The following is a 23362-nucleotide window of genomic DNA, read 5'->3' as shown; positions in this document are numbered from 1 at the left end:
ATGATTTCTCTTTATTTTATCCAAATTCATGTAACTGAAATTACAATTCTGCCCACCCCAACCAGTTTTTTCCTTTTTACTGCTGACAAAAGAACTGAGCATTTTTTCCATTCCTTGTCCAAATTGTTAAGATGCCCCTGAGGACCTTTGTTTACAGTGTCTTCTCATTCTTTTTTTCCTTGACATTCTCCCCTCCCTCCAGCAGCGAGATACTAATTAAAGAGAGGACACAGTGACCCTGGGTTGTTTAGAAGTCACAGGGGAGGGGTGGTGGCACAATGACAAAACCATCCCTGCAGGAAGTAATCAGGCCGGAGACCCAGCACAATACTCACTTCCATCACCTGAAAAACCCTTTCAATTTGGAGAACCAGCCCAGAAGCAGATTTATTTTCCCTTTAATAAAGTATCTTCATTACAAACAAAGCCTCAGTATCTGTGTGTCAGTCTGTTTGTTTAACAGGGTTATTATACAGGTAATGTTTTTTCTTAAACAACTACTGAAAAATATTTCTCTTAATAGAGTTCGTAAGTAAAAGCAGTATTAATAATATAGCATGTTACTGAATATCATCCACATTTGTCTTTAATTTCAAGGGAAAAGTAGTTTGTTAGCATGATATCATCCAGCAGGATTACGGTCTTATCTGGTATATATGAATTTCGCAATATTATTATGGCTATTATTACTTAATTACTAGCTCGTCGATACTTGTGGTGCTTTGCAAGCACCTAGCGACAGAGAAATCCGGGATTCATTCCAAATCATGTTTTATAAACTGGACCAAAAAAAGTCATCGCTTTGGATTTACACCTGTGAAAATGGGATATCTGCTTATCCTGCGCTCTCGGCTGCGGGGCATCTCCAGCGTAAGGCAAAGGCAGGGTCCTGCAGCTGGGCACCGCCTGCTCCCAGGCAGCATTCCGCTGGCAAAGCCAGGGAGACTCTGTTGATACATTAGTGCAGCCAATTAGATAAATCATCAGGCTCGAGCCCTAGCGCTCAGTCTTCAGTGTTATCTGCACAGTTTTATCTTGCGCCCATAAAAGAATCCAGCTGATTTCAGTAGCTATCCGCTTGGGCTGGCCCGCGTAAATCAGATTGCAGTGTTGAAGTTAGCAACATGATACCTACTGTTCCTGTTGAATACACGGGAAAAAAAATCCCACTGTCTGGGAGCTGGATCAAACTGTAGACAACATGCACTTTAAAATGCATAATTAAGGGATTTTTTGATTTTTATCTTTGTGGATTTTTTTTAGCAATTAAGAATAAAATCAGCTAGGAGAAACCTTTAGAAGAGCCCTGTTTGAGGCAGAGGAGAGAACACCGTTGTGTCTTGCTCCACAGCCTGAACAAATCATTGTCTTCTTAGAAATAATCTCTTAGGTTGAGGCTTTGTCAGTTGGTTGTTGGTTGTTTTTCTTTTTTTTTAATTCTTAGAGTTATATCTGGAAAAATTATAGGTTTTAGTATGCCCTTTTCACTGAGTATCAATCTGTGCAACAAGGTTTACATTTAATGAAACATTGTCTTTTCATCCCAATTTAAAGTCTAAGTGTAACCCAAGTATGGTAGCGTGGATCCAGGCGATCGGTGAGTTCCAGGTATCTAACATGCCTTTCACTTTCAGCGTTAAGGGGTGTAAAATATATAAGACTAAAAAAAAAAAAAAGTCAGTGTATAGGTATTTTCAATTATTCTGTAAAATCTTTGATTATACCAATCAAAAATATCCTGATCAAATGTAAAGATTTATATAAGAGTGTCTGCATTCTAGACAGCAGGCACCAGAATTTTGATAGCATTTGTTCTGTAAACTCTTTTTTTAACTCTTATTTTTTAGTGACCTACTGATCTCTCAAAAACTATAGTGCTGTCAGTTTTGATCAGCTAGTGGCCTTGTGTCTTCGGGAACATGCTATGCCCCAGCACCCTAAACCAGCCTGAAAAACTGGATCGTGTCCTTCCCTGCAGTGACTCTGTCACCCTTCGCACCTACCCGGAGCGTGAGCTGGCTGTGTCACTAGAGACCTGCCAAGTTATTACTGTCAGGGTGACAGAAAAGAGCTAATAGTATCAAAACCTACTGGTAGGTCCCACGATGACTAATGCGGGGTCTGTGGGACAGCTTGGCTGTGGAAGCGTGATCCAGGTCCGGCACACGAGCACCCACGAGCTGCGTTTCTGCAGCTTGAGGCAGAGCGCAGAGGACAGGGCTTGCGTTCCTAGAGGTGAAGCGCTACCTGCAGCCCACCCGGGGCTCCTCTCAGACTTCCACCACTGCTGCCCTTTTTCTGCTAAATGCAGGCAGTGTGTCACCAGCTGCGGAGCCAGGCGGGCTCTCTGCCACTGCTAAGGGGACAGACTCGGTGTCCCTGCTGCGGCTGTCTCTGATCTGGGTTGAGCAGTGATGACCAGTGTCCTCCAAGGTGGTGGTTTTTTGGGTGTTTGGATCATTTGTGGGAGGCGAAGAGAGGCATGAATGCAGTGACTGTCCAAGGGCAAGGGCTTGCTTAAAATGAAAACACCGACATTTTGGGCACCGCTGGGAACTGCGATGTTGGAGTAGAAGGGAGACAAAAAGGGACTGAAAAATGCCTCTGTCTGGGTAATCTTCAGTTACAGAGCAATATGGATGTTTGAGACTGTGATGCGGCATACATAATACTGAACTAAAATTGACACCTTTCAAAAATTTGGAAAAAAATGACATACAGTTTGTTTTTTAAATAACTTTTACCAAGGAGAGCCCATTTGTACTGAGTACTCCTTGCATCACTTCACGCGGCAGTGCAGCTTTGATCCAGTACAGAGTCTCCTAAAACCTGATTTTGTATCTCAGGGAATCACAAAATAATTGATTCAGACCAAAAAGTATCAGCCAGTGTTCTTGACATCACTGTTAGTTATTGCGCTGCCCATTTGACTGGATTGTTATTGTTCAGATTCCTTTCTGGTTTTGTAATGGCTGTATTTCACATTAAAGTTCAATGGTTTAATTAAGGAAATGACTGAATAGGAAGTTACTGTAACCAGGATTTCAGCTTTTAAAGAAAGATTTGCCATACATGTGAGGAAATTTGTGAACTTAAGCTTTTTGTTAAATGTGCAACATCTCCACTTTGTTTTTTAAACCACTGATATTCAGTTGAATAAATCACACCATTTTCCTTCTCTTTGTGGAGCTTTATTAATTTCTTTCCAAGCATATAGTATATTGCAGTGCCTTTCCCTAAAGTATGGTTTTAAACAAAGATGATTTCATTTGCAAGTTTAATTGAGATCTGAAGACAAAACTAAGGACATTCTGTGTTTGCGAATGTCTCTTGAAATTAAAATATTTTATATGCTGCTACCTAAAACCCTGCGTAGCTGCTTGCTTTCAGTTCTGAGCCTGGCCAGGGCTCTGCAGCCAGGCTGCATCTCCACATCACTGTTCCCTCAACACTTGAGTGGGATTTAGAAGTTCCTGCTCAGTGCCCGGCTCTAGCCGAGCCTGTTATGTGTTACAGCTGCTCTCTACATCTGAACTGGGAAATCAACCCCTTAGGAAAAATATATATGTATATCTGTAGGTTTAAACTGTATCAGTTTACTTTTCCACTTCATAGCACACCCGCACGACCAGTTGATTCAATCCAGCTAAGGAGTGTGGTAATGTCTGCTCCGAAGGGTGGAATAAGTGGCTGGCGTGGATGTGGAGAGGGAACGCTGTGGCGGGAGAGACATCTCTTAAATCAGATCTGATACGAAAGGAGTAGCAAAGTCTCAGTTGAAAAAAAAAGAAGGACTCACATCCACTCACTACAAGTACCCACTCTGCCAAATGGTATGTTTATTAGTTTGATCAGCTACCGAATAATTACAGCGGTACAGTAAATAGCATTAAGTACTATGCGTCATCTGAAGCCTGGAGTTTCTCAGCATGAAAAGGCATGACTTTTTTTTTTTTCCCCCCAGTATGTTTACTTTATAGTTTACAGTTCTTGAAAGGAGCAAGGAGCAGTCTCGTAGTTCAGCACAAACTAAGATCCTTATAGGTATCATAAAATAATTTCCATTGTAGCGTGAGCTGCTTAGCAGGCAATCGACACTGATAATCAAAAAGTAGCTGGTAGTTAATGAGAGGCACGTTGCCTGGCTGTTTTAGCATTTTAACAAAGCAGTTCTAGCACAGTTTTGATTCAATTCTTGAATTTTATCAGCCAAACATAATAGAACATCAGTAATTAGGCAATTTTAAGCATTTAAACCAACTGTAATGGAGGAACCTAAAATAGAGATTACAAGAGGATGTGTTATTTTAAATGGAAATGTTATGGTAATACATTCCAGAATTAACCTTTTAGTTAATTTAAAACTGCCTTTGTTTTGTTAAAAAAATCAAAGGTTGTCTACATTGGTGACATTTCGAAGACTTAATGATTATTTTAAGGAAAATAAACAATTTTCTTCTGTATTCTACAATGACACTAGTAAAAACGACAGTGAGAAAGCTCAACGTGAGATACTTGTGTTGTGTGATTCTGCTCAAATGGATTTGGGGTCAGATTTTATGTGTTTTGATACAAAATATGGAATTTATTGTTTAAATTTTTAAAATGAAGAATCAGATTGGACTCTATTTTGCAGTTTAAGTAAGTCATTTATATCTCAAAGTTTTAGCATTTCCTATTTTTTATTCCTGTGAGTAAGAACGGTTTGGTCAAATCTGCTGGTACAGCCAATGCGTAACCCACTGAATATAGTCACCAAGGGATTAATACAGCTCTGTCTTTTTTTCACCCTGGCCTAGTTCCTGCAAAATCATGTGTCTACACGATTTGCTCACATGAACCGTCAGGTTGTATGTTGTCGCTAGGAAAAAGGGCTTATTCTTTCTCAAGTTACTGAATACTGAAGTAGGTAAAGAAAAAAGCTAAAGACCTAGTAATGTCAAAAAAGTTAGTAGTTTTTACAAGTTTTAGTTGCAGTTGAAATTAGTATTACAACATATGGATTTTTCTTTACTCGTACCTCTTGTCAGTATGTTTGTAGTTGATTTAAGAACGCTCCTTTTTCTCCAGGTAATGTCACTAGATTGCATACATGCAAGCGCAGAAGTTAATGCGTATGCGTAAATGGTCTGAGGCAGTGTTGGGAGCAGCCCTTCTGTGGAATGAAGTAGCAACTTTAGTGGAAATATAATGAACAAGGGGATTAAAATGGAAGCATTTAGGCATACTTAGATTTTCAACTTTCTTTTGATGTCTTTTAAATGGTGTCTGTAATTCTGATAAAAAATCTTCTGGAGTTGTGAAACAGTGGGCTCTACTCAGAAAACAATCTGAAATTTCTTGGATGCAAAATGTATTTTTTCACTTTGTGCAGAATGTGATTTATATAACATCTCAGCTGACATGATCTGACATGTTTTTATGAATTCCTTTGCAAGGCAAAAATGCCTCTAGTTGCAATTTATAGTAATGAGACTGTCTGCTGTAAAGTAACTGATTACAATGAAGGTATAAGAAGCAAATGTGTTTGCCTTTCCGAGCCATTAACCTCTCCTCGCTTCTAGAGTACCCAAGCCTGTGTTCTGCAGCAATGTTATCTGCGGGTCTCCGAAATCCATACGTTTGTCCAAACATAATTTTGTATGTGCTTCACCAAATATAGTTGGTCAGTATTTTGGTCTGGAGTTCAGCCAATTAGGTTAAATAATAAATCCAACAGATAAATGAAAAATACAACAAAGCTCCATCTATCATTGTGTAAGCAAGTATTCACATGAACACTTTTCAATGATCTTTAGAATAATGAGGGGTAAATTGTGTCTTAGGGTCAAAAGCAGTATATGAGAGTATCCAGTTATCTTTATTAGGTACTACTGGATTACATTAGGGGACAACTGGGTCAGGTCTTGAAGCGGGTCGTTGTTTTTCTGGTAGTTTTGATGGATAAGTAACAAAAACATGACGTGTCTGCAAGGGCACATCTTCTCATAGATTCATGTTAAAATACTATAGAGAAAATTACACAAAATTGCTTCCCACTAGAAGAAGATCATCTGTTTCCTCCTAGTAAGTAGTCCTAGAAGGTTCCCGTAGCCATTTGCTGAAATCCTTTTTGTCTTAGAGCCCGTTCAGCAAACACTGCTGGGAGTTCTGCTCCGCTCGGCAGTAAGTGCAGCGAGTTGTACTGCAGGCACTGAAACATTGTGAAGATCCGGTCCCTGGGGAGCTGAGCGCAAAATTCTTTTTGAAGATCCCAGAACGGAGAGAATCCTGGCTATGCAGAGCCTCTGACAGAAGCTGCAATAGAGGAAGATAGGGGAAGGAGCTGCCAAGGCAGTGAAGAACTTCAAAGAATGCTGGAACTAGGGGCGAAAGTTCAACCTAATTCTTGTGTTATCCGAACTTGCTCACCCAACTCTGCTGCAGTGCATCTGCACAAAGTGGCTGGGGTCTGGTTGTTGCAATAACCTCACTTTTCTGGAATCTGACTGGAAATATGTGGTTAAAAAAATGGTCGCCAGTGAAAAGTGTTCTAAGTAAAATTCCATGAAGCCACCCAGCCAGCAGCACCCCCTCCCATGGGGACACGCACCTTCCCCACCTTGCCTGCTCCCAGCTGCGTGCTCCTACCACTTCCCTTGTGATGGTCTTGTTACACACCTCGGTGACCCCACTCAGCTCCCTGTCATGGCAGAACGAAAAGTTGAAAGATTTCTGCTGGGTTAGTGAGTTGAATCAGCAAGCGAAAGAAACAGAGGATCAAGCAGAGAGCTGGAAACCACAAAGGTCAGAGCAGGAAGGGGGAAAGGGGCAGAAGACTTCCTCCTTTCCCGCATCCCTGAGTGGTTAAATGCACTCAGTAGATCACAAAAGCACAGTGTAAGTGCTTTTATTCTGGTTGAAATCTGGGACCCGCTGGTAAAGCTCCTATTGACCAGGCCAGGATTTCATTCCAGGTTTTATCTTTGATTTATGTGCGTTGATATTGGTGAACAGACCTGTGAAATGTGGTTTTGCAGTGTCTGGTAGATACTTTGAATCCAACTCGAGAAAACGTATTGAAAACAACGTTAAGAATCTATTTACCTAAATAAACATAAAACTTAATTATGATGCAATGAAATATTTTCCCACCATGATTTGTGCTGCTGACAGCCCATGACACTTCATATAGAACAATTAGTAAATAACTCTATGAATTACTCCCTGAAATAAATTGTCCTAGCCATCTTGATTAATTTACTGATTACCGAACATAAATATTCAGATCATCTCTGAATTTAAAATTACAGGAACTGAAATGATGGAGGTGACGATGCGGTCTTGGGATAGCAGTGAAGTTTGTTGCTAGTTTAGCTCAGAGTGGAAGTGGCAAAAACCCCTGTTTGCAGCCGATGGCTGTCCAGTGTGTCAGAAAAAGGCTTTGGTGTTCTGCTCCTGGTTTTCGCCTGCCTGTGGTGCATCAGCCACATCTGATACCTTCAGGTATAGGATCCTATGGCCTTTGAGGGAAAGGCTGCATCAGACGGAGCTACATCCTTCTTTCACCCCCGAGAGGGGAACGTTCCCCTGCAGGTGCCAAGTGCCTGGCTGCCGGAGGGCTCTCATCGCCATGACCCCCAGGCAGACGGCATTTATGAGGGCTGAATTTACACGGGAGGAAGAATTTTCTTGCTCTGAAGATATATCTGTTGGTCATTTTGTTCTGTGTTGTGTTGGTGGTTTGTAGGTGCAAGGTAACAAGTCTGGAATTTCAGAACTCAGAGGGGTAGAGCATGCATTTTTAAAGGAAAAAACCACTTCGGTTTATAGCTTCTTTGGCAGACTGAAGCCCGTAATGCCTGTCAGAGATGTAAGCTACACCAGGTACTTCAGGAACAATCCTATCAAGGTTTATGTGGATACTTTTATTTTATAGATATTGAAAATGAGATAAGATTCAGACTCATTATTGAATGTTTGCTTAACTTCTGCCACATGATGCTGTTTCTTCCCTTCATACTCTAAATTAGGTCATTATAATCAGATTGTGTATTATAAACAAATGTTTTTCTGTTTACATGTGATTATAAAACCAACTTGGAGGGTGAAGGCTATAATTTTGAAACAGATAAAATTTATATGTCCCTTTGAAATCTATATGGAAATGAGTTTCTCACACTCCAACAGAGATGATGTAAATGGACACCCGAGAGCAGTCAGTGTCCTCAGGGGAGTTTGAGCACTGTAAAGACATTTGCAGGTCAGAAATGAGGTTAATTGACAGGGATGTGTGTGAGGACAGGAAAAATTTGCACAGTGCTTGTCGGCAGGTAGAGCTGTCGGTTCTTCACTTGACCACTAGTATTTGTCAAACAAACACAACAGGACTTCGTTCCAAGGAAAGAAAAAAAAAAAAAGCAAGAAGAGTCATCTTAGGACAACAACATTATTTGGAAAGAGACGTGTTTTGTGGATTTGTTCCCAGATATTCCCAGGTATACACCTACCGTACACAGTCTCCAGCCTGGCTTGTCGCTCCTGCCAGTGTGGCTGCTGTCTGCAGCAGAGGTCTGCAGAGTGGCATCTCGGCTGTTTTTTCCTTGGGTGTTCTTCAACCCCATAGCTCAAGTGTGCAAGCCTGGGTTTGTGCTGGTGACAGTAACTCCATCTTTTTTTGGCATATCATATTTTAAGTGACTTTTTCTGCTTCCAGCCCCCCCCGCCTTTTTCCATAATGAGTCATTTTGGATATAGTGTGTGTTGCGATTCCAGCCTGCTCCTCGTTGCTCTAGTACAAAATTTGCTTACCATGCAAATAGTGCATGTTTCATTCAAGCCTTCAATGTGTATCTCCTGTTTTATAGATGTGAAAAGACCAGGTAAGGGTCTGAATATATATATTTTTTTCCATAACTGCAGAGTACTGACAAATCTGAAGCTATTTCATGGATAGATACCAAGAAAACAACATACAAAGGAATAAAATTTATGTCTGGCTGATTTTCAGTCAGACCTTCCACTCTAACCACTGCGCAATGATTTATATTTTCAGGGTCATTAACTGTTCTCAATCTTTAAACATATTTTAATTGTAGGACTCTTTTCATGTCTTTTCTTTCTTATTTCTAAGATTCTAGTAAAATAGTAACCATTGAAGCCTGGCCCACACCATGAAAAATTTCGTCCAAGAAAATCCAGCACACCAAAATTGAACACATTGTGCCTTGAAAGAGCCTCTTTTCTGTTGGAAAACCAGCAGCTATAACCCTACTCTAGAACCATACTAAATGTCAGGTTTTAGAAAAAATATTTATGTATTTCCACATTTTGCTTCATCTTTTATTAATATTTGTATTAAAATGTAAGTATGTAAAATATGTAAAAAAATTAAAATAGCTGTACAGAATCAATGTTTCCTAGAAAATACTTAGCAAATATTTTTGCTGCCGCCTTCTACGGTTCCATGAATTTATTCTGCACAAAATGTAAAATATACACAGTCAAGAAAGCATGTCAAAACAGCGAGCTCTTCTTAGTAGTCTCACTTAAAACATAAATATGTTTTAATATAATGATGAACAACTTCCTGCATAGTTAATAACAAAGCAGAAAAAACCAATATACTTTGTCATTTCAGACAGAGTTTATTATTTTGCTTTACAATAACTCTGGCAACTGTTTGCAGGCTTTGACTGCTTTATAGTTTCAAACAAGTGTCTGGCAACATTATCAAGCTAATGGCAGAACTCAGATCTTTTAGAGCCATTTTAGTTAATTCCACAAATCAAGATTGGGTTTTGCCCTGTGTTTTAATTACCAAATATCAGCGGCCTCCTTAAATTCCTGTTAAGTAGTAATCCTTTACAATAATTCTGTTTCATACTTGTGCTTCCCAGAATGTACAGGATGTGTTTAGGAAGGGGCTGTTTGTTTGACAGTGGAAATACTTCTATAAGGAAGTATCTTGTTGTGGCTTTCAAAGAATAAATAATGCATTCCATAATACAAAATGCTGGCATGGCATTAACAAGAGATTGTGTTGCTCTCTATGTTCATATTCTTAACACCAGTCATCACTGAAGGAATGGCAACAATTATTTATAATTGTGCAATTTATAAAGTGTCCTTCCAAGAACATTTAAGGAAGCATGGAAGGAATGAACTGCAAGCTAAAATGAATAGGAGGAGTCAAAACCTGTCATGGGAGGCAGAAACCCAGTGGCCACAGCAGAGGCGTTCTGTGAGCAGAGAACTGCTCTGTTTCTCACAGAGAGCTGTTGGATTTAAGGGAAAAATCCTGTGAGGTGATGGGAAAATCAGAGACAAGTTGGAGGATTCCCAGAGAGAATGAGCTGATGAGTTCGAATTAAAAGAAATCTGTTACAGTGACTGTGCACAGGTATTTTGTAATGAGTGATGAAATGGCATTGGGTTTTTGTATTCTAATCTAGAATATAAATAATTTGGTATCTTGGTACCAATATTTGAAACGGTACAGATGGAAAAAATTACTTGTCTTCCCCTTTTGGTTGTGATTGTCATGGAGATTCTTTTCTTATTGTTGAATATATTCCTGTGATTATTTTGAAGACTGCAGTCTTAAACAACGGCTTCTCAATTGTGTGTGCAATACCTCACTCTTAGTAGATCATACACTTCTGCAGAAGTCATTGTTTCTTAATATTTTTATTTTTCTAAAAAAAAAGAAAATTTACAGAAGTTTTTGTATAGAAAGTGTTTCGCATGTTCATGGCATTACTATGTTCCATTTCTACTGATGTTTTCTTCTCATCCTCATTTAGCAAGAGGCAGATTTTTTTTTCATTACCTGTGTACTGGGAATACTTAAATAATAATAAAAACAATTAATTACGAGATTATTTATCTTGAAAGGAACTTCCCATGTAATGAAGTTTACTTTATTCCTTTGGCCGTTATAAATGCTTTTCTTGCTTTCAGTTCTGAATAGATGAATTCAAGCCTAAAATTAAAAATCTGCTTCTGCACAATACTTAGCTTCCCATACCCCATTATTAACACTTTTCAGGAAATGCTTAATACCTCTCAAAGTTCAGCCCTGTGTGATGTTTCCTTGGTTTGCATAGAGTATTTCAAACTATTTTTGCGTTTTTGTGGTTCAGTTCCGGTTTGTATCTTTTTACTTGTGACTGGGTGTGATGAGAGGATGGATCCTCAAGCAAGCGAGCGTTGTGGTGGGAAGCCCATAGGTCTGCTTGGTCCCGTCAAAGCGGGGAAATGAGGTTGCCGTAATCACTCCTCCACTAATGGGTCTTTGGGAGGCCCTGAAGTGGCCAGGAGAGCAGGGCTGTGAGGAGAGTCAGGAGATTCAATCTGGACTCGCAGGGTTTTGCAATAGACTGAAAGTTTCCCTTTTAAAGCAGATCCAGGGCCAAGGGACCATCTGTCCGACAGAGGCACTGAATGCCCTGAGGGGAAATAGCTACTGCAGTTGAATTTTGAGATAAATAAGGGAAGCCAGGGATTTGATTTAGAACAGAAATGGTAAAGTAGCAGCTTAAATGGGTAGAACTGTTTTTAAAATAATGGCTTAGTTTTGCCAGTCTAGTAGATTTCTTAAGATTGATAAACGTTACTGGAAAGATTCTTGAGGGCTTCCAATTGTCTACAGGTTTTCAGAGAGATCTTTCTTTCTGTATTTACCCAGTCTCTCTGCAAACCTAAATTTCTGAACTGTACATAAAAAAAAACCCAAACCAAACCAAACAGAATACGTAATTACAAAATTGTAGCTCCAAAACACATCAGGTCTGCTCAGCAAGTTTTCCTTATTTCTGAATAAGTAACTCTAGTAATTTAAAGAAGCTCTGAACGTAATTTATACAGATATTTAGATTTTCTTAGACCCTACGGTCACCTTTTTCCCTCGGGATCAAAATGAATTGCTCATTTATAACTCTAAGCAGCAAGATGCCTGGCTACCTGCAAGTCTGTTCACACCTGTTATAACATGGTTAATAATAAAGCCCTTGAAAATATGATTTAAATTATCACATCTTTATACATTTTATAGATTAGGTGTCTCCGTTTTGGGATTTCCAAATGAGTAAGACTGAGACTATTCTTTGCAAACAAGGCATGCTGCTTACATCCCAGAAAATATGTAGGGAAACTGTTGTCAGTATCTTGCACTGATATATCACTGTACATGTACTGAAAAGTCCAGGACATTATCTTGAGCCTTATCAACTTAATCTCAAATAGAGGGTTTTACACAGAAATCATTTGGACTGTGTTCTGGAGTAAGAACAAAGCAGCTTTTTCGTATAAGTGTAGGTTGAGCTTGGCAGGGACCTCAGGGGATCTCTAGTCCAACCTCCAGCCCAAAGCAGCATCCGCGGAGGCATCAGGTCGGGTTGCTGAGGGCTGTACACAGTCTGGTCTTGAAAACGTTCAAGAATGGAGAGTGCCCAGCCCCTCTGGGCAATGCCTGGCTTCCTCACGTCCAGTCAGAAACTCCCTCGTTTCAATTTAGGTCTGCTGTCCCCTTCCTCCCCTCACTGCTGTGAGGAGTCTGGCTCTGTATTCTTGGTAACCTCATCATAGCCATTGAAAGGCAGCTCTTTCCCCATGTGAGGCAAAAATGGAGGCAGATTACTCAAGTGTTTTATAAAGAACAGAAAATATTGATAGATAGATTAGCACTTAGGATAGGACATCAAGGTTTTCTTGCCACAAAATTCTGTGGCCTGTTTTTCTTTTACAACAACAAATAAGGAGATACCATTTGATTGTGATCTGGTAGATGTTTACAGTATTATATTTGTTGTTGTGTGTTTTCAATATGTTAGGAAAGAGAGTAATGGTAACTGAGAGAAATGTGTCACATACTGAATCCAAGAGAGGGAAATCCATGTCCGAATCACGGGAAGCTGTGGGACATGTGGTGGCAGGGAGGGCAAGACGGCAGCGTTTCAGCTACTGCTTTGGAATATTCTTGAGTGCCTTCCCTGGTATGACAGCATCTGAGAATAGGCCCAATTGAGCATCTAGTGTTTACATCCCTCCAGCCTCTTCCCTGGGGGATGGGGCAGGAAGAGGAGAAGGAAGGAAGCAAGGGATGATTGATGGGTTTTGAAAAGCTTTTCCCCCGTGAGGGGAAGGTGTGGTCGCTCTACACATCTCCAGCTAACAAAGACCTCCTGTAGGTGTTAGCGGAGGTAAGCTTTTTCATCCCTCTGGTGATGGGAACACTGTGCAGAAAAATATTGTTTCTATTTTTCATTTGGGAATACAGATTTGAGCAGGAGAAGTAGCCTGTCACCATTACAGTTTATACTGCTTTAAGACAGTGTTTCAGCACTGAATCCGATTGTGTCATCGGGGACCGTGGGGCTATAATAAGTAAGACCGGAGCACAGATCGCCTACTGTATGTAGTACATCTCGGGAAGGCATGAGCACACAGCTATGTTTCTATCAAATTAAGCCACAGGTACGTGAACATACTAAGCCAATATAATCTGATACCGCTGCCAAAACAAGCAGTCATATCCACCCTCTCACCCCTGCCTATTTTTGCTCCCATACTACCTCCTCCATTACGCTGGCACACGCAGTAACACAGCCACATGCTGAACCAGACAAAGGAAATGATCTGGAAGAAAACTAACCTGATCAGACAGAAAAGAATAAAATTAAAAAAAACCAAAAATGTTTCACCCAGAATCAGTTGCTGAACCATTGCTTTTTTCAGCAGTGATGCCAGCTGATATAGCAAAGCAGGCATAAGGCTACAGCCTTCACCAGACCAGGGAATATAATTTTATTCTAGCTTTAAGCCTCTGTGCTAACTTTATGCCAGCAGTGGGAATACAAATGATCCGTGATCCAGCATGAAGTTAGGGTAGTACAGACAGGCGGTACCTGATCTTGTGTAAAGTCTGCCGGTACAAATTTATTCCATCAAACATTTTTGAGTGGCAGCGATCACCATGTGGCTGTAGTGCTTTTCACCCAGTACTAGCAGCCCTCAAACTTGTGTTACCAAATCAAGGTCAAACTGAATGAGATGCATTTTAGGACTTGAAAGCAGAAAAAAAAGTTAAGTTATGCAGAATTTAGTTCTGCCAGCTGACGGTGCTTTCTTACCACTGACTGTACTCGGATGGGCTCTGATCTGTGGTGGCAATGTATTAGGATACCAAAATAGTCGGTGATTATTTCTAGGAAACTAAGTAATTGAAGATTATGGCTATTGTAGATACTAACGTCAGGTGACACTATGTTACTCGGCTTTTCAGTAATGAACTACCTGGCAATTTGTTGCTTCTTCCCAGCTGTTTCCCATTGTCACGTTTGCGTGTGTGAGATTAGGGCCACGATGTTATCAGAAAGAGGAAGAGAAACCAAAAGGTGCCTGATGACGCGTGCCCGTACCAGGTCTTTGGCAGTGTCACCAATCAGAAACTCTGTGGCTTGACAGAACTGTAACTCTGGACTTCTTAAAAACTAGACTACCAGCATCAGTGGGTAATGCAAACGTATATAATGTAAACAATGCAGGCTAATAGCGAGTGAAGGTGGAACCGCCCTTTTCTCCGCGTGTCCCAGTCTTGCTGCCCAAGAAGCGCAACGATTCCTCGGCCCCAAATTTTGTGAAGAAAACCAGAAATTTCCCCCTGCTTCCCAAATGCTGGCCTCGAGGCGTTAATGAGGGCTTTGGCCGGATGTTCCTCCCCCTCTCCCCGTCGCTGAGCATGAAAAACTTTCGAGTTAAAAACTACAATATTTATTGCACTCAGAGCAGGCGGGCCCGCGGCGGAATGCGCGGCACGCGGGGCCAGGCGCAATTTGCGCCTGGCCCCGCGTGCCGCGCATTCCGCCGCGGGCCCGCCCCCCCCCCCCCCCCCGCTTAGGCGCAACCATTGCGAGCCGCGGGCCCGCCGCCCCTCCGCTCAGGCGCAACCATTGCGAGCCGCGGGGGGCGCCCGCCGCCCCGTTCCGCGCCTCTCCCGGCGCCGCGCCCCTCTCCGCGCCGCCTTCCCCCCCTCCCCGCCCCCGCGCAGCCCGGAGGCGGGCACCCTGCCCGCTCCGCTCTTCCTCGTTGCGGGTTCGGCCCTCCGTTCTCTTCCCTCCCTCCCGCCTTCCCTCCCTCTTTCTGGGCGGTGGTTGAGGCCGGCGGGAGGTGGGGTCCGTCGGGGCTGGGCTGGGGAAGCCGGCGGCGGTCAATGAGAGCCCGTTGATGGCAGGCTGGGCGGCCGCGGAGGGGTAGGGTCGTCGCGGAGCGGGGCGGAGCAGGGGGGGGTCGGGGAAGGGCAGGGGGGGCAACGAAGAACCGTAGCCGGCGGGGAAGGCACGGAGGCGGGGAGAGCCCTGCAGCCCCGCCGCGCCGCAGCCCGGCGGCCGCCAAAGTTGCTCCCCATCCCGAGGGGCAGCCGGGGATCAGGCGGGGCGATGATCTTCCCCAGCAGCAACAGCAGCGCGGCGGGCGGCAGCCGGACCCCGTATCGGAAGCAGGTAAGAGCGGAGTGGGGGTGTGGGTGTTTGTGGCTCCCCCACCCCCCGCTTTCCCCCCCACACCCCCCCGAGGTGCTGGGGGAGGAGTGGGGAGAGGGGTGGCGACTTGAGGGAGTTGCAACTTGCAGCCTGTTAGCTTCTCCAGAGCTGGGATTTACAAAAAGAAACTCTTTTTCCTTTTTTTTTTCTTTTTCCTTCTTTTGCCTTTTTTTTTTTTTTTTTTTTCGTTCGCCCCCTCTTAAAAGCTGCGCCGTGACCTTGCCGAGTGCCCGGGCGGCCTCCGCCGGGTGACCTTAGCGGCCGGGCCGAGCGGCGCGGTGCGGTGCGGGGGGCCGCGGGGGGCCGGGCGGACGCCGGCCCTGCTGAGCTCGGCAACAAGTTGGAAAGGAGCCGGTGTTGCAACACGGGCCGCAGAGCGAAACTTCGGGTTGGATGTTTTTCGCTCGGCGTTGAAATGAGCGGATCGCGGCGCGGTGTTTCTTTCAAACCGCCCTCGGAAAACCCTCTGCCGCGCTTCGGACTTGCCCCTTCTCCCCCCCTTGAAGCGCACAAGGGAAATCCTGTGACATTTTATGGGCAGACAGATCGCTCCGATAAGCTCGGAGCACTCGCATCTATGGAGCTGTGCTGAAAGAGGTATTTCTTTGTTTGTTTGTTTGGTCGCTGGAAATAATATAGTTGAAATAGTTGGGTTGTAATACAACCTTGCTGGGCCGTTGTCTCTTCGGCTGCGCTTTTCACTTTTGTCCCCCCAAAAACGTTGGCATTAGTGTTACATTCTTTACTGCGAAGCGTGTTATTTTTCATTGACTCTGATTTAAAAAAAAAAAAAAAAAATTCTTACTTTTCAAGTCCATCGGAAAGTGTGCTGTGTGTTTGTGTGCCAGAGGGTAAATGGAGTAGAGGTCACTGACAAGCTCCCGGCTTGACAAAGCATGCCAAAAATACTACGGCAGGCTTCTTTCCAGGTGAGGAAAAATCCTTCCGTGTCTGCTGCCCTTAGCAGCTGAAACAAGGAATTTGACGGGTTCGGTTAGCGACAGTGCGGGATTTGTCCTGTTTCGCTCGGGGTCAGAATTCGTTAAGGGGCAGAAATAGCAGACCGCATCTCCCCGCCGCGCACAGCCAGGGGTTTCATGGAAATAATGGGAAAATGGGCTTCGAAATGTTGAATTCTCAGTGGGACGACGTGTGATCTGCGTGGCTGCCCTGCACGACAGGGAAAGTTAGGCGCTCGTATTTTTTTGAAGCTTAAACAAAATTCGCTATTCCCTTTCTCCTCCTCCCCTATTTTATAGAAATACCTTTTTTGATAAGAATCACCGGCGCGTTATCTCGGCAGCGCTCTGCAGATGCTGCCTAACAGTGCGTGGAGTTATCTTTGGATCTTGTACTCGAAGTGTTCAAGTCCATACATAATAAAACACGCTTATTGTGTGTGCTGCTTTGGGTTTGTTTTTAATAAATGCCCTGGGTCCGCCCACGCCGATGATCTTGTCTGGTGCTCCTGCATACTTTGTAAATGAAGCCAATTTATTAGGTACTATTTTCTTACCCTTACCTGAAAGGCCCATTAATTAAGGCAGGCCCCCTGGGGCCGGCGGTGTTGCCGGGGCGCCGGGCAGGGTGTCGGTGCGCGGAGGGCGGGCGGCGGGACCGGCCTGTGTTTGCCTGCGGATGGGAGTTCTCCTGCCGGCCTGGAGCGGGCTGATAAGATGCTCTTCTTTTCACAGTGCACTCCTTAGATTCAAAGAGCTAAAAGGGCCGACTGAATCAGAAAAACAAACAGAGCCTTTTTTTTTTTTTCCCCCCCAATAGGCAGAGAAAGAAATAAATGGGGGGGGTATTATGTGGGCTTAAGACCCTGGGTACCAAAGGTTTCTTTTGTTAGTGTGTAGCCATTCTCTGCTCCAACACTTCCTACATGAGAAGCCAGGGCCCGTGCCTTTCTCCATTTAAGTCCGCGGGAAACTCCTATTAACTTCATTCATGTAGACTAAGGTCGTTTAAAGATTGACTTTCTGATCTGCCTTTCACTCAGACTTCACCTGCAGGGGCGAGCTGATGGCAAACAGTGCTGAAGACTGTTATGAGCCTAATTTTTCAACTCTTGATAATTAAGAATAGTCCAGATGAAGTCTCTGTGTGCTCTGCGTAACCCATAGTCAGACAATTGAGCTATAATTGTGCTTTAGTCTGAGACACTAGGTACTGTTAGTGTAGGAAAAGTCATCTACTATTGTCTCTAGAAGGAGAAATTAGATTTCCTATGCTAACAACATGTAGTATATGAAGCTGAAAAAAATTCAAGTGCCTTAGAAATGAAACTAAAATTGTTTGAGTAGCTTGTATGTCTCCATCAGTATTGTAACATACATGATATCAGGGTAATATAAGAGCAGTGCAGTTTTAGTATTTTCCTGTTTCATCTTTAAGATTCTGTAATGGATTCAGGTGAAAAGGTGAGTGATTTCTTGGTAAAAGGCAAGGTGATGCTCTCTTGATTTATATTTAAGGCACTGTAATGGGATGTGAAATTCTGCCTTCATTTAAAACGTTGATAAAATACTACTTAGCTACAGTAGGTCCAGAGCTTTACCCACGCTCTCTTTTTGTTTTCCCAAGAAACTTTGTTTTGTTTTATAAACGAATCTGTGCTTACAGTATTATGCTTGTTATCTGCTGTATCTATTTCAGTGAGTATCTCAGGCATGTAGGAGCCAGTCAACATCCTGGGTTTCAGGTCAGATTCGATTGGGTGGTGCCTAATTTTTTTCTCTCTTTTAGAGTACTTGTAAGAATACTAAAACATGGTCTCTGAAGTTGTATTTTTGAAAGGATTTTCCGTGTTATGGGCGGACAGGCATATTAAAAATTCTCCTGCCAGGCTTAAAAGTTAGATGTTGCTTAAATGAGTGGCAACTCATCTGACAATTGGGTTGAAATGCAGATTCAGGTCTAGTTAAAGAATGAAAGCCATACAGCATCTGCAGTAATAGCCTATCACAATGCTCATGGCCGTGCATCCTATCTGAAAAAGGTAGGTGTAAGCTAATATTTTTACTAACAAGGTTACTCGAGCTATGCAAAGAATGCACATGTGTGCGTCCGTAATGCGAAGGAAACAAAATGACATACAATATCCTGCTTAATACAGGCTTGCTTAGCTCTTGGTTTGTGGGTGCTGAGAACGTGATGATACTCTGTCCCTCCTCCCACTTTCGCTATTCTCATGTAAATTGGGAGGCTCTCCTCTGAAGTAAATATTTCTACACTCTGTAAAATTATCGTAAATGGAAAATTAGGCTTTCTCCTGCCATCTGCTCCTTGAATCTACAGAGCTAGTGCAGCTATTTGATTAGGGGTTTTCAATGGCTTTGTGCAGGGAGGTTTCTCTGCTCTCAGGTTTCTCCAAGAGGAAGCCAGGAGCAGCTCTGGAGGTCTGGGATGAAGGCCAGCGCGGGGTCCCATGGCCTGGGTGCTCTGGAAGCCCAGTGCCTCTCTCCCTTCTAACAGCTTTGCCCAGTAATACTGGTTCTTGTTACGTTTCTATGAGTGTAATGTTTATCTTGCCAGTGTAAGGAGATTTACATAGTTTGCTGCTTTCGAGCAGATTAACAGGGTGTAGCTGCACGTGAGGAATTTAACACTGATTTGGTGTTCGGCCTGTGTAAGGAGAGACGTACAAAGCTTCTGATTAATCTTTTCATGCAGGTCTGTTAACATGAAGTGCCATGTCGCAGGTTGGGCTTTGTTAAAAGTTGAAGATGAGAGTGGGTTCCTAATGACGGTTAAGTGAAGAAAGCTTTTGCCAGTCTTAGGCTAAAAATGTAGACGAGCTTTTCACCCTATCTATAAGTTTAAAGTATCAAGAAGCTACACCTGTAATCCTACTTTATTATTTCCCAGTTGGCGCTGTGTGTGGTGTCAGTGTGTGTGAGAAGGAACCTCATTAAACTTGCAAGACCTGGGCACGGTCATAACTCAAACCAGGCAGCTCCAGAGAGCAGACCAGACCAAACTGACTTTACACCTCTTGGGTGTATACACAGGGCTGCGGGGGGAGGTTTAGGAGCCTAAGAATGAACAGATATATCTTTGGTTACCTACATAAATGGGATTAGTTTATTTTTGTTTGTTTCTTTCCAGAACTATAAGGATTATTTCATTTTGTTTCATTGGTTTGCACTGACAGAGTCTATATCCCTTTACATTTTATACTATGTTAAAGGGTCTACCTGGATTTAACAAGACTCAGCTCTTATGTTAAGTACCAGCTATTTTAAGTTTTTAAGTGCATCTGTAAGATTGTTTATGAAGTTCTGCTTTATTCTCGAGGGAGCAAAACTGCTCAGTCAGTGGGTTTCTATACTTGTAACACAAACGTGAATGAAAGAAATAAAAGGAAGCACCTTATCTTGTCAGGCATGATGTTATAGATTATGAAAAGCGATATGATTGTCTTATCTGTATTTAGCAATTTGAAGTTTTTGTTTAGTATTTCCATTGGGGTGAACAATATATTTTTATCTCTTTGGAAGCGTTATTGTTTAAAGTATGACTCTTTGCCATTAAGCTTCACATGGAAGGGAAAATAGAAGTCTGTGTCTCGAACATCTGCTGTTTTGTTTTGGGTTCATTTTTTTTTTTTCCTGAAACTTCCAACCGTTAAAAAAAAAAAATTGCTTGAGTTAACACATTTCAGAAGGGTTAGATCCTTTAAACTAGGATTACTGGCAGGGAGGAGAGGGGAAGGAAGGAAGGGAGGGGAAAATCCTTTCCCAAGAGCTTGAGGTGACTCCTAGAACATCCGCACAGTGCTGCAACCAAGTAAATAAAAATAATGGTCGCTTCATATGATAGCCATTTTGGTCTGTGTTTTTTTTTTTTCATCTGTAACGTCTTCATTAAAATTGGTCTTTGTTTGTTGTGTGAGATGGTGTATAACAAAAGAAGTCAGTGGAGAATAGGAACTTTTTTCCTGGCTTTCCCTCATGGCTCTGTTTTTGGCTTCTTACGAATGTTTTTCTCTGTTTCTACATCAGATTATTTTTAAAATAGCTTACTTAAGGAATGCTGTGAAGGCTTATAAAGCTGTAGTCCTAATGAAGAGGTGCATGGAGGTGTTTTGATCTTTGATGAAGCATGTTGGTCAGAAGTTTTCTAGAAAGCCAAGAGAACCACATTTAAATGCTTTCAGAAACCTTGTTGAAGTAATTGTTAGTTATTTTGCATACGTTTCAGAATTGCAGTGTACTGTGGTAATTATAACAGCCCTGCAGAAGCCACTGTATTTGCAGCTTCCTGATGCAACAGGAAAGGGAAGGGATGAGTTATGAATAAAGGAGAAACGTGGGGGGGAACCATGGGTTAGATAAGCATGAGCCTCCTAACCCAGCAACTTAGGAAAACATCCACACAACAAGAAAATCATGTGCTGTAGGGGCTGGTTGCTGTGGTTAGCACAGGTTTAGCTCTGTTTTCCTCAAGAGACTGCAGTTAAAGCAGCGTAGCTGCAGCTGTGCATTGACGCACAAAGTAGTTTTAAACTGCAGCTTTAAACAGATTCAAGATGAACTAGGTTCATGTCAGTGTGAGTTAGTTTATTTAGAGCAGTTTAAATTTAGTAATGTTTATTACAGTTTATGTTAATTGATTTTTAACAATACAATTTTATACCAATTTTAAGGCCTAACCCCTGCACTGAGATGCACCGGCTTAAAAATATCTGGCAAATGTTTTGAAGTGTGATAAGCTGTTCAAAACACAAATGTAGTTGCAACACTTCAAAAATGTCTTTTTCTGAATTTATGGTGTAGTATGAGGATATATCAGCAGTATGGTCTGTTGCAAAATAAAAGCTGATAATTACAGATATATACAAATATATAATAGTATAATACATAATAATACCTTTTGTTATGTGTCCTCATAAAAGCAGTGTTGTTCGCTTAACCATAGTAGTTTAGGAAATCACTGGTGTGTGTCTTATTTGTTTAAAGTATTCTGCTTTAGAAAAATGATGTGTCAAATAGAGTGAGTGTTTTGATTTTACTTACTCGGTTGGTAGAACTGTAGAACTTTGAGGTTGCAGGGGAAACAAATAACGCATTGTTCTGGGGAGCCCCGCTGGGCTTCGTTTTTCTTGGTTCCTTGGTTGAAGAACCTTGTTTCCTTGGTTGAAGAACCAGGGCAAGGTGAGCATCAAACTTAGTGTGGCCTGACATTTACCTGTTTGTGAAATGAAATGCTTCTTTACAGCAACTAAATACAGGTAACTTTATTTCATCATTGATTCCATTTCTTGACAGTGTCTCTTATTGGCAGTGGCACTTTCACACCTTATTCTAAGCGTTTTTCCTGTTTCTCCACTTAGACGAGAAAGGGATTTATTTATTTCCCTACCTTCTATTGTTTTCTGTTCTTTTCTCTCTGAATCTCCTCTACCATATGGTGCTTTGCTTCAAGAAAGTGGAAACATGACTCCTTAGGTTAACTACAGCTCATATATTGTGTCATCTGGGTACTACAGCATAACAATGTTAGAATTCAGTCCCTTAGGATATCCGAGGTATGTGTGTGGCACTTCCATTTTTAGGGTGTTTGGGAGTGAAATCCAGGATTCAGGTGTGAGCTTGGGTGAGTGTTACAGGGAGCTTTTCTCAGGATTGTTAGTCACTGCAGGACACTTCATGCCTGAGGCGTTACCGGCTCCCACCAAGGCTGCTGCAGCTTAGTGGAGGAGTATCCAGTTATGATACAGTCTGAAGCAATGTTTGTAGCTGCTCAACTCCTTTGAGGTGGTTCAGAATCCTGTTTTAGGGTTTGTCTGACCTACAGGAACCATAGCAGTTTGTCAGCACAACAATCTGAAAGCACTCAAAGCATCAGGCAGATGAGGGTAAACTCAAATGCAGATCCTTGTTTACAAATCCACAAATGAAAAATACAAAATTCTTAAAACTGGGGAATGGAAAGAAAAACAAAACAGTTGTGCAGGACTTGTATGCAGCCCTGTAGCAGATGACTTCCAGTCTTCCCAGGAAGACTCTGGTTATTGTGCAACCCTGTTGCCTCAGGTTGTGTTCAGAGAAGGGGCTCTGATTTAAGGTTCCATATTTCCTTTTATACTTGAAATCTGTTTAGGGGGTAAAGGATGGAGGACTCTTTTTATCATTTAAGTCAGTGATGGATTATTCAGCCTTCTTTCAGCAGACTGTAGGTTGTTTTTTCCTGCTTTGGAAGTGCTAATGTCTCTTGGGCATCACCAGGTGCAATGCTGCCCCCCCAGGCTTTAGAGTGTTCTTCAGCTAAGCACTAAAGCGATGGCTGGCATGTTGCAAAGGAGATTTCATGCTATGATGGGTGAATTTCAAGTCCTGTAGTGGTGTTTTTCTTTCTCTTCTACCTATGGGAATAATTTGCTCATAATTAGAGCGGGTCCAGAGGAGTGCCAGGAAGATGATGAGAGGGCTGGAGCACCTCTGCTATGAGGACAGGCTGGGAGAGTTGGGGTTCTTCAGCCTGGAGAAGAGAAGGCTCTGGGGAGACCTTCCAGCGGTCTTCCGGTATTTAAAGGGGGCCTACAGGAAAGCCGGGGAGGGATTCTTTATCAGGGAGAGGAGTGATAGGATGAGGCGTAATGGTTTTAAACTGAAGGAGGGTAGATTTAGGTTGGCTATTAGGAAGAAATTCTTTACTGTGAGGGTGGTGAGGCACTGTAACAGGTTGCCCAGAGAAGTTGTGGCTGCCCCATCCCTGGAAGTGTTCAAGGCCAGGCTGGATGGGGCTTTGAGCAGCCTGGTCTAGTGGGAGGTGTCCCTGCCTATGGCAGGGGGGTTGGAACGAGATGGTCTTTGAGGTCCCTTCCAACCCAACGCATG

The 23362-nt window shown here is 42.5% G+C and overlaps 1 protein-coding gene across 5 annotated transcripts in view; it reads left to right on the top strand.

The window, feature by feature from the left end:
• RBMS1 (RNA binding motif single stranded interacting protein 1) overlaps positions 1-23362 on the top strand; it is a 149484-nt gene that overhangs the window by 37843 nt on the left and 88279 nt on the right. The window contains exon 1 of one of the 5 annotated variants that reach the window (XM_063340628.1): positions 15174-15479. The exons of 3 other annotated variants lie outside the window; for them this stretch is intronic. In XM_063340628.1, the coding sequence (XP_063196698.1) occupies positions 15417-15479 (63 nt within the window). In that variant the 5' untranslated portion in view covers positions 15174-15416. Of the gene's footprint in view, positions 1-15173; positions 15480-15741; positions 16116-23362 lie in introns of those variants that run through there. One more of the 5 variants, XM_063340630.1, reaches the window with a different exon arrangement.

The sequence above is a fragment of the Chroicocephalus ridibundus genome, chromosome 7 (genome assembly GCF_963924245.1).
Source record: "Chroicocephalus ridibundus chromosome 7, bChrRid1.1, whole genome shotgun sequence".
Classification (NCBI taxonomy): domain Eukaryota; kingdom Metazoa; phylum Chordata; class Aves; order Charadriiformes; family Laridae; genus Chroicocephalus; species Chroicocephalus ridibundus.
This window is presented reverse-complemented; position numbering and strand designations above follow the sequence as displayed.